The sequence below is a fragment of the Rhinatrema bivittatum genome, chromosome 12 (genome assembly GCF_901001135.1).
Source record: "Rhinatrema bivittatum chromosome 12, aRhiBiv1.1, whole genome shotgun sequence".
NCBI classification, from domain to species: Eukaryota; Metazoa; Chordata; class Amphibia; order Gymnophiona; family Rhinatrematidae; genus Rhinatrema; species Rhinatrema bivittatum.
Window position 1 is genome coordinate 49,330,993 of NC_042626.1, and position 16,657 is coordinate 49,347,649.

General features: G+C 47.0%; 1 protein-coding gene across 2 annotated transcripts in view; it reads right to left on the minus strand.

Annotated features, from left to right (window-relative positions):
* The window catches only part of CCDC47 (coiled-coil domain containing 47), a 93,406-nt gene that overhangs the window by 73,785 nt on the left and 2,964 nt on the right, over positions 1–16,657 (minus strand). Inside the window, exons 2-3 of one of the 2 annotated variants that reach the window (XM_029572183.1) lie at positions 12,466–12,555; positions 8,666–8,934 (exon numbers count right to left, since the gene is read on the minus strand). In XM_029572183.1, the coding sequence (XP_029428043.1) occupies positions 8,666–8,934; positions 12,466–12,469 (273 nt within the window). In that variant the 5' untranslated portion in view covers positions 12,470–12,555. The remainder of the gene's footprint in view (positions 1–8,665; positions 8,935–12,465; positions 12,556–16,657) is intronic. The other variant, XM_029572184.1, reaches the window with a different exon arrangement.

Genomic DNA, 16,657 nt, shown 5'->3' on the forward strand with positions numbered 1-16,657 from the left:
GCCTAGGATCCTGTATCTTTTCCAAACACTTCCCATTGTGATACCACCAAATTTATATGGAAAGGAAAGCACCAAGAATACCGAAAAAAGTGCTGTTCTTGCCTAAAAAGCAGGTGGAATGGGGGCTCCCAATCTCCATTGGTATCATGCAGCAGCACACCTCAAAGAGATTATTGACTGGCATAAACAAGGCAAACAACAGCTTTGGGTGAAACTGGAACAGGCCTTCCTGGGCCCTATGCCACTTTCTGCTTTGGTTTGGCAACCAAAAAATTCCTAGCAGCAGGTGGTAACCACACCTGATACAGTTCAGGCCACATACACTATCTGGTCACGTTGGAAAAAAGTCTTAGTGGGTTCACGGGCCTATTATCACAGTTCCCATTTATTTCATAACAACCTTTTTAGGCCGTGCCAACATTCAGCCGCTTTTTAAAGCTGGAAAACTAAGGGAATAACTAAATTTGAACACTTATGGGAGCCAGGGGGCATCGTACCTTTTGACACACTCCAACGAAGATATCACTTACACCACAGGAGGAAGTCTTCTCATACTTACAGATCAGACAGTTTCTCAATAGCCGAGCGGTTGGTACTGATCTTGCCCAGGGAATTCCGGCCTTTGAAAATCAGTGTCGCTACGCTGATAAGTCGGAAAAACTTATATCCAAACTATACCTTATGATTTGTGGGCAAACTACCAAACCGCTCATTTGTACGCTTGGGAACAGGATTTACTGGACACATTCACGGAGGCCACATGGATAAATATTTTTCAATCTATTGGTAAAGGCCTGATATCTGCAGGACATATAGAAAATAGTTACAAATTGCTATACCACTGGCATATTACTCCGGACAAACTGCATCATATGTTTCCTAATGTATCTAATAAGTGCTGGAAATGATGTGGAGACAAGGTACCTTTCTCCATATGTGGTGGACCTGTCCTAGGCTTCAGAATGTGTGGTCTCAGGTATCTGCATGGATGGGGGAAATACTGCAGGAACCAGCGTCACAGGCACTCTTAAATGTGGAGATCACGGGGGAAACGGTGAATATGAGATTTATTACATTTTGTATTCTGACCACAAGATGTGCCACAGCACAGCTTTGGAAGGCTGCTGATATCCCTTCAATACAGGTCATACAAGCACGAGTTCATACACTATACACACTGGGGAAAATCACGGCACACAAACAGAAATGCACACAGCAATTTCATCGGATTTGGGCTTCCTATTAAACATGGACTCTGAAACAGACTTCAACATGATGTTCACCTAGTAAATTTTACATTGAAATTTTACATTGAACCATTTCAGGTTCAATGATGAGGAAGATATAAAAAAAAGAGACCACCTCGCAGACATATATTTATATTTTTCTCTTATTTTTATTTTCGTTTATTTATATTTTCATTTTCATATAAGATGACCAGGGGGGGTGGAAGGAAAGGGAATTATTATTAAGCACACATTAAAAATCTATAGACAGTTACGAAACAGTTGTTTAATGGCATAGGTTTGCAAGGTCCTCACTTTTACAAGATAAATATGTTAACAAAAGTCGAACAAACTGTATATGTTAAATGTTGGATATTACAAAATTCAGGACGACATGTTAGATAATCTTTATATTGAAAATTTTGACTATGGATCTTGTTGCATTTTTTCTAATAAACACTGTTTAAAAAAAAAAAATGAATATGAATTACCACTGGCCGAGCGGACTCTCCTTTTCCCCATGGGTGGGACTCTGGACTGATCCGTGAAACTACAGGAACGAAAATTAGCAGGTAAGAACCAATTTTCCTTTCCCTTTATGTACCGGATCAGTCCAGACTCCTGGGATGTATCAAAGCTTCCCTAACCAGGGTGAGACTGAGATAGTCCCACTCGGATCACACTAGCCCCGAAGGAACCGGGCTCTGGGGCCTGGACATCTAGGCGGTAATGCCTGGCAAATGTGTGTGGAGGCTTCCATGTAGCTGCCCGACAAATTTCCTGCGGCGACACCTGCTGACATTCCGCCCACGAGGTTGCTTGCGATCGAGTAGAATGAGCTCTGAGATCAACCAGAATCGGTTGGCCTTGAACCACGTATGCGAAAACAATAGCTTCCTTCAGCCAGAGCGCAATTGTGGCCCTTGAAACATAGAAACATAGAAATGATGGCAGAAGAAGACCAAACGGCCCATCCAGGCTGCCCAGCAAGCTTCACATTTTTTTCTCATACTTATCTGTTTCTCTTAGCTCTTTGGTTCTATTTCCCTTCCACCCCCACCATTAATGTAGAGAGCAGTGATGGAGCTGCAACCAAGTGAAATATCAAGCTTGATTAGTTATGGGTAGTAGGGGAAGTAACCGCCGCAATAAGCAAGCTACACCCATGCTTATTTGTTTTACCCAGACTGTGTTATTCAGCCCTTATTGGTTGTTTTTCTTCTCCCCTGCCGTTGAAGCAGGGAGCTATGCTGGATATGCTTGTAGTATCAGTTTTTCTTCTCCCCTGCCGTTGAAGCAGGATGTGCATTGAAAGTGAAGTATCAGGCTTATTTGGTTTGGGGTAGTAACCGCCGTAACAAGCCAGCTACTCCCCGCTTTGTGAGTGCGAATCCTTTTTTCTTCTCCCCTGCCGTTGAAGCAGAGAGCTATGCTGGATATGCGTGAAGTATCAGTTTTTCTTCTCCCCTGCCGTTGAAGCAGAGAGCTATGCTGGATATGCGTGAAGTATCAGTATAAGTGAAGCCTTATGACCCCTCCTGGGACCACTCCACAACACAAAAAGATGGTCCGAGAGACAGAAACTGTTCGTAACTTCCAAGTAACGTAACAACACCCGTTTTACGTCCCACTTTCGTAAGTCCCTAGACTCGGAATTAGAAGAATCCAGGTACACAAAAGGAAGGGAGTTCCACCGACTGATTCAAATGAAAAGAGGACACCACCTTCGGGGGAAAGGAGGGAACCTTTCGTAAGGAAACCCCATTCTCCAAAATCCTTAAGAAGGGCTCCCTGCAAGATAAGGCCTGAAGCTCCGATACACGCCGTGCCGAGGTGATGACTACAAGAAAAATGATCTTCAGCGTCAGATCCTTCAGGGTCATCCGCTTCAACGGTTTGAAAGGCGCATTACAGAGGGCGCGGAGGACCAGATTCAGCTTCCATGAGGAACAAGGGCTCCGAACCGGAGGACGCAAATGCTTAGCCCCATACAGAAAATGAGCCACGTCTGGATGAGATGCTAGAGCTACTCCCTGCACCTTCCCCCTAAAACATCCAAGGGCTGCCAACCTGCACTCGTAGAGAATTAAAAGCCAATCCTTTAACTAAACCAGCCTGTAAAATGGCCAGAACATCCGCAATCGAAGACCTAGACGGCTCTACATCGTGGTCCAGACACCAGGCCTCGAAAATACTCCAGACTGTAACGTATGACCTGGAGGTAGAAACCTTCCAGGATTGTAAGAGTGTGGCGATTACTGCATTCGAGTAATTCTTGCTCTTTAATCTCCGCCTTTCAAAAGCCATGCCGCTAGACAGAAGCGATCTACCTCTCCGAAACAAACGGGTCCTTGTCGTAGGAGATGCGGAGATGGAAGAAATCTCAGCAGACTGTCCACCGCCAGATTGAGGAGGTCCGCAAACCATGGGTGCCTCAAGTATCACCTTGCCCGAATGAACCTCGATGTGGTGCAGAACCTTGCCGACCAACGGTCAGGGTGGAAAGACGTACAACTGAATGTCCTGTGGCCAGGGAAGGACCAGAGCATCTACCCCTTCTGCTCCTGGTTCCTGTTGTTGACTGAAAAATCGAGGAGCCTTGGCATTGCAATACGTCGCCATGAGGTCCATGGCAGGTCTGGACCAGCGGCTGCAGAGTAGATGAAAGGCCTCGTCGGTGAGTTCCCACTCTCCCGGATCCAACTGGTGGCGGCTGAGAAAATCTGCCTGCACATTGTCTGTTCCTGCAATGTGAGAGGCTGCTATCTTGTACAGGTTCTGTTCCACCCAGTTGATTAAAAGTTGGGCTTCCGTCACCACCGAACAACTCTTGGTTCCTCCCTGATGACTGATGTAGGCCACTGTCGTCGCATTTTTGGAGAGCACTCTTACCGATCTTCCTTCTACCAAGGGAAGAAGGGCCTGGAGAGCCAACCGCACCCGCCCTGGTCTCCAACTGATTGATCGACCAGGAGGATTCCTTTCTTGTCCATTGGCCTTGCACCGCTGTCCCCCGACAGACCGCTCCCCAACCAGAGAGACTGGCATCGGTGGTTACCACTGTCCAAGAGGGAATTTCCAAGTCCCGACGCAAATTGTCCAGACAGAGCCACCAAGGAAGATGGAACGAGCCGAGTCCGTCAGCGGTAGGAGAAGATAAAACTGCTCGGAGAGTGGATTCCAACGGGATAGCAAAGCAGACTGAAGAGGACGCATATGCGCAAAGGCCCAAGGGACCAGATAGAGGGTGGAAGCCATGGAGCCTAGAACCCATAAATAATTCCAGACTCTGGGACGAAGCATGGACCATAAGTACTCCACCTGAGTTAGAACCTTGGTCATTCTCTCTCCAGTAAGGAACATAAGAACATAAGAAAATGCCATATTGGGTCAGACCAAGGGTCCATCAAGCCCAGCATCCTGTTTCCAACAGTGGCCAATCCAGGCCATAAGAACCTGGCAAGTACCCAAAAACTAAGTCCATTCCATGTTACCATTGCTAATGGCAGTGGCTATTCTCTAAGTGAACTTAATAGCAGGTAATGGACTTCTCCTCCAAGAACTTATCCAATCCTTTTTTAAACACAGCTATACTAACTGCACTAACCACATCCTCTGGCAACAAATTCCAGAGTTTAATTGTGCATTGAGTGAAAAAGAACTTTCTCCGATTAGTTTTAAATGTGCCCCATGCTAACTTCATGGAGTGCCCCCTAGTCTTTCTACTATCCGAAAGAGTAAATAACCGATTCACATCTACCCGTTCTAGACCTCTCATGATTTTAAACACCTCTATCATATCCCCCCTCAGTTGTCTCTTCTCCAAGCTGAAACGTCCTAACCTCTTTAGTCTTTCCTCATAGGGGAGCTGTTCCATTCCCCTTATCATTTTGGTAGCCCTTCTCTGTACCTTCATCCGTGATAGCGTCCATTCACAGGAGAGAATATTTGGCATCTCTACCCATCCGCCCGGATTATCAGAAGTATCTGAGGTTCGCAATCCTCGCCCAGGAGCATGTCGAACCGAGCACCCAGAAACTCCAAGGACTGGGAAGGAACTAGATGACTCTTGTCGGGATTGACAATCCAACCCAATGAGCTCAACAGTTGCAGCACTGTCCGAATCGCCGTCTGGCAAAGGTCCTCGGATTTTGCTCAAATCAGCCAATCGTCCAGGTAGGGATGTACCAGTATCCCCTCTTTCCGGAGAGCCGCTGCAACAACCACCATCACCTTGGTGAACACCCTGGCGCCGTCACACAAAACTGAAAATGCTGTTCGAGGATTGCGAACCTCAGATACTTCTGATAATCCGGGCGGATGGGTAGAGATGCCAAATATTCTCTCCTGTGAATGGACGCTATCACGGATGAAGGGTTTCCATGCGAAACAGAGGCATCTTCAGAGTTCGATTGACGCTCTCTAAGTCGAGGATGGGAACGAAGGTGCCCTCTTTTTTGGGTACCACGAAGTAGATGGAGTAGCGTCCTTGCCTGAGTTATCCTGTGGGCACCGGAACTATGGCACCCAGGTCTTGTAGACGTTAAAGGGTACTTTGTACTGCCTGACGTTTTTGGCGGTAAGAGCACGGGGAGGTCAGATATCGGTCCTGGAGTGGTCGAGCAAAATCTAAAGCGTAGCCGTGTTCTATTATGTTTAGGACCCATTGATCCGAGGTCAAGTTGGTTCACTCCTCCAGAGAGAGAGACAATCTTCCCCCAATTTTTGGGACGGAGGAGTGAACCGGCCTCGCTTCATTGAGCGGATTTCAGTGTGCCATGTGCTTGTGGGGCCCTGTCTCTACCAGGACGTCGGCCACGAAAGGACTGATTCCAGGAGTGTTGCCGGGACTGGCCCGGATGAGAGGAGGACCCTGTAGATCGGGAAGAACGAAAACGTCGGAACAACAAGTCAGTCACTGACATATGGAAAGGAAAAGACCAAGCGGGACCCTTGAAGCCCAGCATGACAGGATCCACTGCTCCCATCTGAGAATCCTCCTGAGGGACTTCGGTCCCCAATTCTTCTAGGATCGCTGGAATGAGGGGCCACAACTCATCCTTGCGGAATAAGCGTACCACCTTGGGGTCATCTCCCTCAACAACAGGAGTGCCACCTTGCTTGGAAGGCCTGTGTCTGCACATTCTGGTCCACATCAGGTCCCTGCAGATCCTTCTAAGGGGACTCCCCGTCCTCCGACAGGTCGGAAGAAGGGGTCGTTTGGCCTTTATGGTTTCTAATCCCTTCAGAGACTTGGGACGCTTTTGGGTCACTGCGGTCTCTTTTTCAGCCCGTGACACCGCTGCAGCCGGTCGAGGGACCTTACCCCCTGACGCTTCGCTGTTTTCCGGGCCTTAAAGGCCTTGTGCAGCAACAAAACAAATTCAGAGGAGAATGAGGAAGACGACCCTTCCGAGTCCTTCCCTTGGTCCTCATCAGAAGATTGCTCCTCAATTGCCAGCAATGTGTCCCCCGCAGAGGCTCCAGGCTGTGGTGACAGAGGTGGAGGAGAGCTCCCCCACAGCACTGCTTTCTCCTGCTCCCTAAAAGTCCTCAAGATGGCCTCCTTTCCCACGCTGAAGAGGAACGGGTCTGAGGACTGGCGCTGCTTGTCAGGCCTCCCAGGCTTGCAGTGCGTTTTGGGGCAGCTGTCATGCAATTTCTCGGCGCCTGCCCTCCCCGAGGTTCCCTCGCCTCCGGAGAGGCATTCAGAACAAACGTCTGCCCAGGAGAGACGCACGTGCGAGCTCCCGCAGGTGGAGCAGGCCACACCACGCTGCATGACAAGCAGAGTAAAATGAGCCAGGGAACCCGGAGGTAAGCGTCGGAGCAAACTGTAATCGGGGACTCAGCTGATCGCTCCAGTCGGCACAGCGGAGGCGATTGGGAGGGAGGGAGCGCTGGGCCGGAGCAAAGGGCAGAAAAAATAAAAGAAACACTTCCCTTTTTTTTTTTTTTCAAGAGATTCTGAACTTCCTCCCATTGAGGGTGAGTGATTATGGCTCCCCGGTGTCACCGTCAAACAATGCAGCCACCCACTGGGTTCTCAACCCTCTGCTCTTGTGAGCCTCAAGTACCGGGGGGATGGTCCCACCAGGACCTGACAACCCCCTGGGAGGCTTAAAATACTTCCTTCTTCTTTTTCTTCTGTTTTTGTTTTTTAATTAATCTGACAACCAGAAAACACTAAACTAACTACATCAGACTGAAGGGTTTTGCACCGCCACCATCTGCTGGAGACAGAGAAATACTGACAGACTCTAGGTGGCACCTCAGGGTATAGGGCAGAGTCCGTTAAAACTTCTCTGTCTCCATCTGCTGGAGGGGAGGCAAAACCCAGGAGTCTGGACTGATCCGGGTACGTACAGGGAAATAACCCATTGGTCCTGATTCAATCTGGCTACACGCTAGGAAAATCATTTTTATTTTTTCTCAATAGTTTTAGAGATGGTTTGGAGGGTTTGCACAGGCCTCTAATTTTCCATTGAGCCCTGTATGATAGAGGTACAAGGAACACATGCATCAGAATAAAAACCAGCATAGGTCTCAAGGCCAGTTCAGAAACAGCATTAGGAACATGTTATAAAAAGTATGTTCCTATTATGGGTGTGTATATGTACAGATATCTTGGGTCAAAGTTTTCTGTTTTGGCTTGGTGGTTCCTCTTCTTCTTCGCTCACTGAAGTAATGGTCCCAAGACCATAAGCCTTGTACCAGAGCCCCTTCTGGTACCCTGTATCATAGGCTCTAAATCCAGCTAGTAGGTGATTATTAGTAAACGTGATACAACTCCCTCACCTACCAGGGGATGTGAATGCTGCCTATTCAGCTTTCCCAGCCCCAGTTGACCCAAGATGTGGAACACTCAATCTGGGGACGTTCCACATAGAAGTGCATAGCACTTGTCATTGAGCCAGCCCCAAAGTATTTTAATTATTGAGTTAGTTAAGGGCCTGACCATTACTCACTCAATCCAGAACTGACTTTTTTTAAATGGGATTATGGTACACTGCTTTGACCAGACTTGTTCTACTTCAGCGGTATAAAAAAAAAAACCACTGAGAAATAAATTTACAATTACCTGAGGATTTTACCCCTTTTTATCCCAGACAGCCCAGCAACTGCCAGTAGCAGCCCTGGACTAGGAGCCACAAACTGGGGTTCCCTCCAAAACCTGGTATATGTGCACCACAAGTATGGACAGAAGGTGTTGCAGTTAAGCAATGGCTGGGACTGTCTTCTCCCTGGAGATGGGGGAGCTGTGCAAGTGCAGTTTTAACTAAGTACTATATTAATTCCTTGTTATGGTGTTTCATTTTAAACAGTGTAATGTAAGAGATGCATAGAGAGCAAACCTCATGAGAAATACCACTTGAAACAATTTGAAAACAATGCCTCTAAGAAATGCTTTCCCAGCAGTGGCCCTGCCACCATGTCACCTGTGCGTCTGCATCTTCAAAGTCTTCTTGATTTTCATCCTGATCCTCCACCTCCACAGTGGCCTCTTCTTCGTCGTCGTCCTCCGTGGTGACGACTCGCTCTGGCGACTCTGCAGCTACATCGTCAACTGCATCCTCAAATTCAGCAAAGTCGTTATCGTCATACTCCACCATGTCATCGCCATCATCAAATTCATCAAACTTTGCCACAGAGAAGCCCGACAGCAAAAAGAAAATAGCGAATACAGCAAATACCCTTGGCATTGTTCCTGCAGAAAGATTGAACAAACAAATGGCTTTGAGTCTTGAATCCTGGTTATGAAGTGAGAGAAAAGTCAAAGATCAACTGGGATCTCTGGCACTGCAGCACAAATGGAGTTGGGCAGACTAGAAGGGCCTGGAGTCCTTTTTTGCCATCTTAGTTTATGTTTCTGTGTTTCCAACCCACATAAAGAAATCTCACAGTCCCAAGTTAGTATAGCCACTTAGGTGGGAAGTTGAGAGGCATTCTTTAAAACACCTCTGTTTTAATAAAGATTTTCCTCCTGGCTTGGATTAAAAAGTTTTTCGAAGATGGGAATCCTTGGGTTTGCATTCGCTGGATCATTTTTTGACTAATAATACCCTTATTGATTTTGATGTACTTAAAGACAAGGACAATCTGGATGCTAGTGTTGTTTATCCTTATTTGCAGGTTTGCCACTACTTGAAATCTAAACAAATTAGTATGGCTACGAATAAGGGTAAATCGTTCTTTGAAGGGCTATGTGACAGTAGTTTAAAGTAAAGGGCATTATGTCAAAAATTTATAAGCAGTTAATTAATAGGGGAATTGGTGACTAAACCAAAGCACATTCTGTCTTGGGAATGTGATCTAGGTGTTACTTTGGATGAAGAGATTTGGGATCTTTGCTTCATGTCTGTAAGTAAAGGATCCATCTCGTCATTGCTAGTGGAGAATGGATAAAAGGTCCTGTTTCGCTGGTAACTATCTCCTGTTAAACTTAAAATATATCCTCAGACCTCCTCCCATTGTTAGAGATAATGTGATAATATAGGACCAATGTTTCATATATCGTGGGATTGTCCTAAAATGACAACATTTTAGGATGAAATTTTGTGCTTTATTAAATTAGTGACATTATAAGATATTCCTACAGATCCCAAATATTTCTTGTTCCGTATTACAGTTTCTGATTTGTCTAAATCAGGGCTTCCCAACTTTTATATAAAGTGACCCCATTTTAGCATTTAAAAATTCACATGACCCCAGAAGATGATCAAAACAAATAAGCAGGGGTTCGTTACACCTCAAATTACTTCATTTTCACCTTTCCTGTACTTTAGCTGCTCCTCCTCACTCAACCTCTACAAACAAAGCGCCTGCTCCCCTCCAGTGGACTCTTTCTTAACCTCCACTCCTCTAGCTAATCCCATCCATTTTCTCACCTCCCCAGCCCATTCCCTCGTTCATGCCCTTCAGCTGATCCTCTCATAACCTCCAACTGACCCTGTCATCCCTTCTCTCTCTCAACCCATCTGCCACTCACACCTCACTCTTATCTTCCATCCCCTCTCAACTCTCAGGCTCACTTCCTCCCCTTCATCCCTTCTCTTGCTCCACTCTCCCCTACAGAATCTCTTACATACTCCAGTTCAGGGGCAGATTGGCCTATCGGGGGATCAGGCATCCCCTGGTGGGCCACTCGCGCTAGTCACATGGTCTGCCAAGTGCAGCCGTAACAGAGCTGCGCTCGGTAGACCACGTGGTATTTCCTGGGCCGGCCTGGGCGGCGAATCCCCGGGCCGGTCTTCATCGGGAATCCGCTGCTGCTCCAGTTAATCTTTTGAGATTCAAAAAACTGGTAAGGTATGTGATACACACATACAGCAACGTTCTATGCCGTTATACCATAGGAGTTGGTTTCTCCATTTCTAACCCACTCTAAGGCCCCTGAAGAAGAGTTTCTCGAAACACCAGCGGTGTCAGGCGTTTGATTGAACAAGGCTGAGGAGCTGCTTGTTCTAAATCTTGGAAAAGATAAGGGTACTTTTCCATATTTAAGTGGTGTTAGAAGTTCATCTTTGCTAAAAAAAACAAGAAGGAATAATTTACCTTTTTTCAAAAAAGTTCAGGTTTTTTCCATGTGTGTTTAAGTACGGCATATTACAACGTGCTTTAAAACAAAAGGACTCTCAAAAAATCAAACAAAAAAAAAGAGAAATTGGGATACCCTATGATTATTCTAAGAGTGCTTGCACATAAACTAAAGTGCTTAAGAGATTTGAAACACCGGTTTGGGTGTATATGTATAGTCACTCACTTATGAGGGTAAACCCGTCCTACTTTTGATCACGTTGCTGTATGTGATTCTTTCTTGATATAGTGCCAGTTAATCTTTTGTCATTCCCCCTTTCTCATCCTCTATGCCAATTCCTTTCCAGCTGATCCAAACCTCAAACCCCTCCTGAATCTGATTTGTTTCTTTAAACACCACCCTCCTTCAAACCCCCCAGGCCAGGATCAGTAGCACCATTTTCTTTTGGACCCAACAACAAATGTGGATGACAGCTAATGAAAAGAGAAGACATATTGATGAAGGGGGCAACATTTTTTTTAGGGGGGGGGGGCGGTTAATTCAGTGAAGGATAAGGAGAAAGAAGAAGTAGCCATCTTTACTGGCCATACATACGCAGCTATCCCTTTCCCTCTTGGTTTTACCCAAGTCCGGTGATTGGCAAGTAGGAGAAACATTAGTAGTGGAGGTCAGCATTGGGTTTGTGAATTAGTACTAGCTCACAGACCCTGCAGTGGCCCCGATCCCTCCTCATGCAGGGCTTCCTGTTACCACAGAAATTCATTCAAGGGCTGGGCCACAGCAAGGCCCATGAACGCGTGTTGCCTCTCAGGCCCCACGATGACTTCCATAAGTAATGCTGCTGCTAGCATGTGAAGAGCACTATTGTTCGAGGCATTTGTGACCCCCATTTGTGGTCCCGACTCATAGTTTGGGAAGTCCTGGTCTAAATCACTTCAACATTTGATACTTCAAATTGTGTTGGTTGCTAGAATATCTTTGGCAGCTTTCTAACCCCTTTCATTAGAAGGGGTTAGAAAAAAACTGCATGACATACATTTTTTGGTCCGTTTCACAGCTCTGATGCGTGATAAACTGGAGGCTTTTAATAAGGTATAGGAACGATATATTACCTGGCAAAGTGCGTGACAACCATGACTTCCCTTTTGTTTTTCTTTCTGATTTTCTTGTAGTAAGTAGTCTCTGTGTGTTTGACACTTACTACAGAGTGCACCATGAAGTATTTAATTGCCAAAGGGTTGTTGGATGAGTGGGGGGAGGAGAAAATGCTGGAAATTACTAATTATAGTTTATGTGTGCCTATCTTTGTAACAACATATATTTGGCTACTTTAATGGAGAAATTACTTACCTGAAAATTTAGTTTTCCTTAGTGTAGACAGATAGACTCTGGACTAAAAATACTGAAGGGACACAGGGGGAGCACTGTCCTGATATAGGATACCCGTGAGTTTTTCTCTGTCTCCATCTGCTGGACAGGAGGCTCAACCCACTGACTGGACTGATCCGGGTATGTACAGGGAACACCCCTAGATACACCCATGCAGTGACCTCAGCCCTTCAGTAATCTCTTCAAAAACCACTGTGGACACACTATCAAAAAAACTTGATTAAAAACGGATATTCATAACTGTACTCAAGCAAATACTGAACCCCAGTAAGATTATAGATGCCCATATCTAGGGACTGGATAACGGCTTACCCATAATCTCTTGGAATCGATATCCACTCCACGGGCGAATCCTTGGCACAGTTCTTAGGCAGCCGTGGGCAGGATGCTGAGTCCATCTGTCTACATTAAGGAAAACTAAATTATCAGGTAAGTAATTTCTCCATTTCCTAGCGTGCAGCCAGATGGACTCCGGACCAATGGGATGTACAACAGCTACTCTGGATTGGGGTGGGAAGCTGCCCGAGGTCCGGTTAACACCGCCCTTGCAAAGGCTGCGTCCTTCCAGGCCTGAACGTCCAGGCAATAGAACCTGGAGAAGGTTTGTAAGGAGGATCATGTCGCCACTCAGCAGATGTTGATGAGAGACTGCAGTCTAGCTTCTGCCCATGAGACTGCCTGAGCCCTAGTGGAATGAGCTTTAACCTGAAGGGAGTAATGGCTTTCCTGCCTCCACATAGGGTCCTGTGATCACCTCCTTAATCCAGCGAGCTATGGTAACCCGCGAAGCTGGTTCACCCTGCTTCCTCTACCGTGATTGACAAAAAGCCATTCTGTCTTTCGGGACAGTTCTGAAACTTTCAGATACAACACCAAAAGCCTACTGCCATTCAAATGGCGGAGAAGGCAGTATTCTTCTGCGTCCTTGTATTTATCTAGGGATGGCAATGAAATGCAATGATTCAAATGAAACTCCAAGACTACCTTGGGCAAGAAGGATGGAACGGTACAAAGCTGTAATGCTCCAGGAGTCATCTGGAGGAACTGTTCCCAACATGACAATGCCTGTAGTTCAGAGATGCGATGTATCGAGCATATAGCCATCAAGAACGCTGTTTTCAGGATTAATAAATGAAAGGAAAGACTGTGCAGCAGCTGAAAGAAAGGCCCTGCCAAATACTACAATACTAGATTAAGATTCCACAAGGGAAACAGCAACTGTAGGGGTGGCCGGAGGTTCTTCACCCCTTTCAGAAAACGGGCCATGTGCGGATGAGCCGACAGGCTGGTTCCGTTCACCTTGCCCCGAAACAGGAGAGAGCTGCTACCTGGACCTTCAAGAAGTTAAGGCTTAAACCTTTATTCAAGCCGTCCTGCAAAAATTCCAGAATTAGTGGGATTTTTTTTACCGTCTGAGGTGAAACACCGCGATCCTCGCATCAGTCCTCAAATACTCTCCAGACCCACACATACCCTAGGGAAGTATAGAACTTCCACGTACTGAGTAAGGTGACAATTACTGCCGCCGAATATCCTCGATTCATCAGGCGAGCCCTCTCCAGGGCCAGAGAGTAAAACAGAATTGAGTCGGATCCTTGTGAAGAACCAGTCCCTGCTGTAGCAGATTCCTGTGCGGTGGGAGGCACAGGGGTGTCTCCACCGGGAATCTCCGAATGTCCAAGTAGCACGGATGCCTGGGCCAATCTGGAGCTACTAGTAGGACTAATCCCCTGTGGAGCTCAATTCTGTGAATGACCCTGCTCAGGGAAGGCATATAGCAACTCTTCTTCCAACCAGGTCTGAATGAGATTGTTGATCCCCAGGGACCACTGATCTCTTTTGCAACTGAAGAATCGGAGAACCATCGCATTGTGAGATGGGGTCATCAGGTCAATGGACGGGAAACCCCAGCGATCTACTATCAACTGAAAGGCTTTGGTTGACAACACCCAATCTCCTGGATCCAGACTCTCCCTGCTTAGAAAGTCTGCTCTGACATTGTCTTTTCCTGCGATGTGGGAGGCTGAGATCATCTGTAGATATATTTCTGCCCATTCCATAAGGAGATCTATCTCCTGTGACACTTGCAGGCTCTTGGTTCCATCCTGGCAGTAGATGTAGGCTACCGTCATTCATTGTCTGACATTACACGGACCGCTTGACCCTGGAGTTTGTGGCTGAATTGTAGACATGCCAATCTGACTGCCCAGGTTTCCAGGTAGTTGATGTTCCAGAGGGCCTCTTCCTCGGTCCAACGTCCCTGGGCCATCAGTTCCTGACAGTGAACTCCCCAGCTCCAGAGGCTCACATCTGTTGTGAAGGCCAGCAAGTTTGGAGAAGCAGGGGTACACCCCTGTTCAGATGTGCTTCCTGTAGCTACCACTGGAGCTGAAAGCATACTCCCATCGGTAAGTGGAGGCAAATCGAATAATTTTGAGACTGCGGGTTCCAACATGACAGTAGTGAGCGTTGAAGTGGATGCATTTGTGGCCTCGCCCACGGCACTACCTCCAGGGTTGCCACTATCAAACTGAGAACTTGGAGATAGCTCCATACCGTCGGGCGTGTTCATCAACAGATGCACTTGGGAAATCTTCCTTATCCGCACGGTCGGAAGGAAGACCTTACCCTGCTTGATATTGAACCGGACTCCCAGATATTCCAAGGACTGGGAGGGTTTGAGACTGCTTTTGTCCAGGTTTACGATCCAACCGAGTTCCTGAAGCAAGGAGGTCACCCTGTTGGTCACCCGGAGACTCTCTTCCTTGTATTTTACTGGATCAACCAATCATCCAAGTATGGATGCACCAGGATTTTTTCTTTTCTCAATGCTGCTGCTACGACCATCATAATCTTGGAAAATGTTCTGGAGGTGGTGGCCAGGCCAAAGGGCAATGCCCGGAATTGATAATGGTGATTCAGTACTGCAAACGTAGGAAACATTGATGTTCTCGCCAGATTGGAATATGTAGGTAGGCCTCGGATAGGTCCAAGGAGGTTAACAACTCTCCTGATTGTATGGCCATTGTCAAGGAGCGTAGGGTTTCCATGCAGAAATGATGAGGCGAAAGGAACCTTCCTTCTTGGGTACAATGAAATTGATGGAATAATGTCCCATATTTTCCTGGAGAGCAGGTACTGGGTTACAGCCCTCGTCCTGAGGAGCCTTAAAAAAAGGTAGTCTTCACTGCCAGCTTCTTGTGCTGGGAGTGGCAAGGAGATATCATGAATATGTCCCAAGGAGTGCTGCGAAATTCCAGCACATCTCATTCTTGTATGACCTCCAGTACCCATTTGTCCTAAGTGATCCCAACCCACTGTTGGTAGAAGAGGGACAGTCGAACCCCTATCTCCTCGTTCCGAAGGTTGGTCGGCAAAACTTCACTGGGAGGTTCGGGACGAACCCGAGCCTGACCATCTCTTGGGCTGCCAACTGAAAGGACTGAGACCTCCCAAAGGACCAAGACCTCTGAAATGTCGAGTTTCTGTAGGGGCAAAAGCATTCGGAGCCTCTGGATCGACCCCTCATGGGTGAGGAGTGCTATAACTGTTTTCTCTTATCTTCTGGTAGCCGGGGTACTGGAGATTCACCCAATTTATTGGCCAGATTTTCCAATTCGCTTCAGAAGAGGAGTGATCCTTTAAAAGGCATCTTTGTGAGATTTGCCTTGGAGGTAGCGTCTACTGACCATTCCGCAGCTATAGCTGTCTTCTGGCCGCCACCACTGAGGCCACTCCTGTGGCCAAGGTACGGTTTAGGTTCAAGCCCACATCACCTAAAATGGCGGTGGCAGGTTCCATAACCACTCTGGAATTCGCTCCCGAGTTATCCACCTCCCGAGAGAGGAGCAGCCACGAACGAGCTACGAGGGCACAACAAGAAGCAATCTGTAAGGTCATTGCTATTGCGTCAAAGGCCTGTTTAAGAATGGACTCCATCCACCTATGATGCGCATCCTTTAAGACTGCTCCACCCTCCACTGGGATAGTTGTTCACTTAGAGACGGAACAGACCAGCGCATCCACTTTAGGAAAATGCAAACGTTCTCTTGCTGCTGGATCCAGTGGGTAAAGTGCTTCTAGCGCTCGTCCACCTTTAAAACTTGCTTCTGGAGCATCCCATTCCAGGTCAATCAACTCCTGGATGGCTTCCAGTACTGGAAAGTAGCAAGAGGCTTCCCGCAGGGAAATCGGAATGGGATTCTTCTTTGGTTCCGTCAGAGTCCGCCCCAGGAACTCCCAGAACCTTCGGGGTCTGGGAAACCAGGGCTGGCAATTCGTCTCTATAGAAAAAATGTAACATGGTCCAATATGATTCTAAACTAAGGGGGATTTCCCCATCTTCCAAGGAATCTGTATCCTTTTATTTGTCCATGCAGTCTGGGTCCCTGCCAGGGATACCCTTGGTTAGTCGAGGCATGCCTCGAGGTCTGCCAATAGGACTGGGAAAGGAAGGGCTTACCGGCTGAGGTTCCATCCGGACATGGGCAAATAAGGTAGCAGA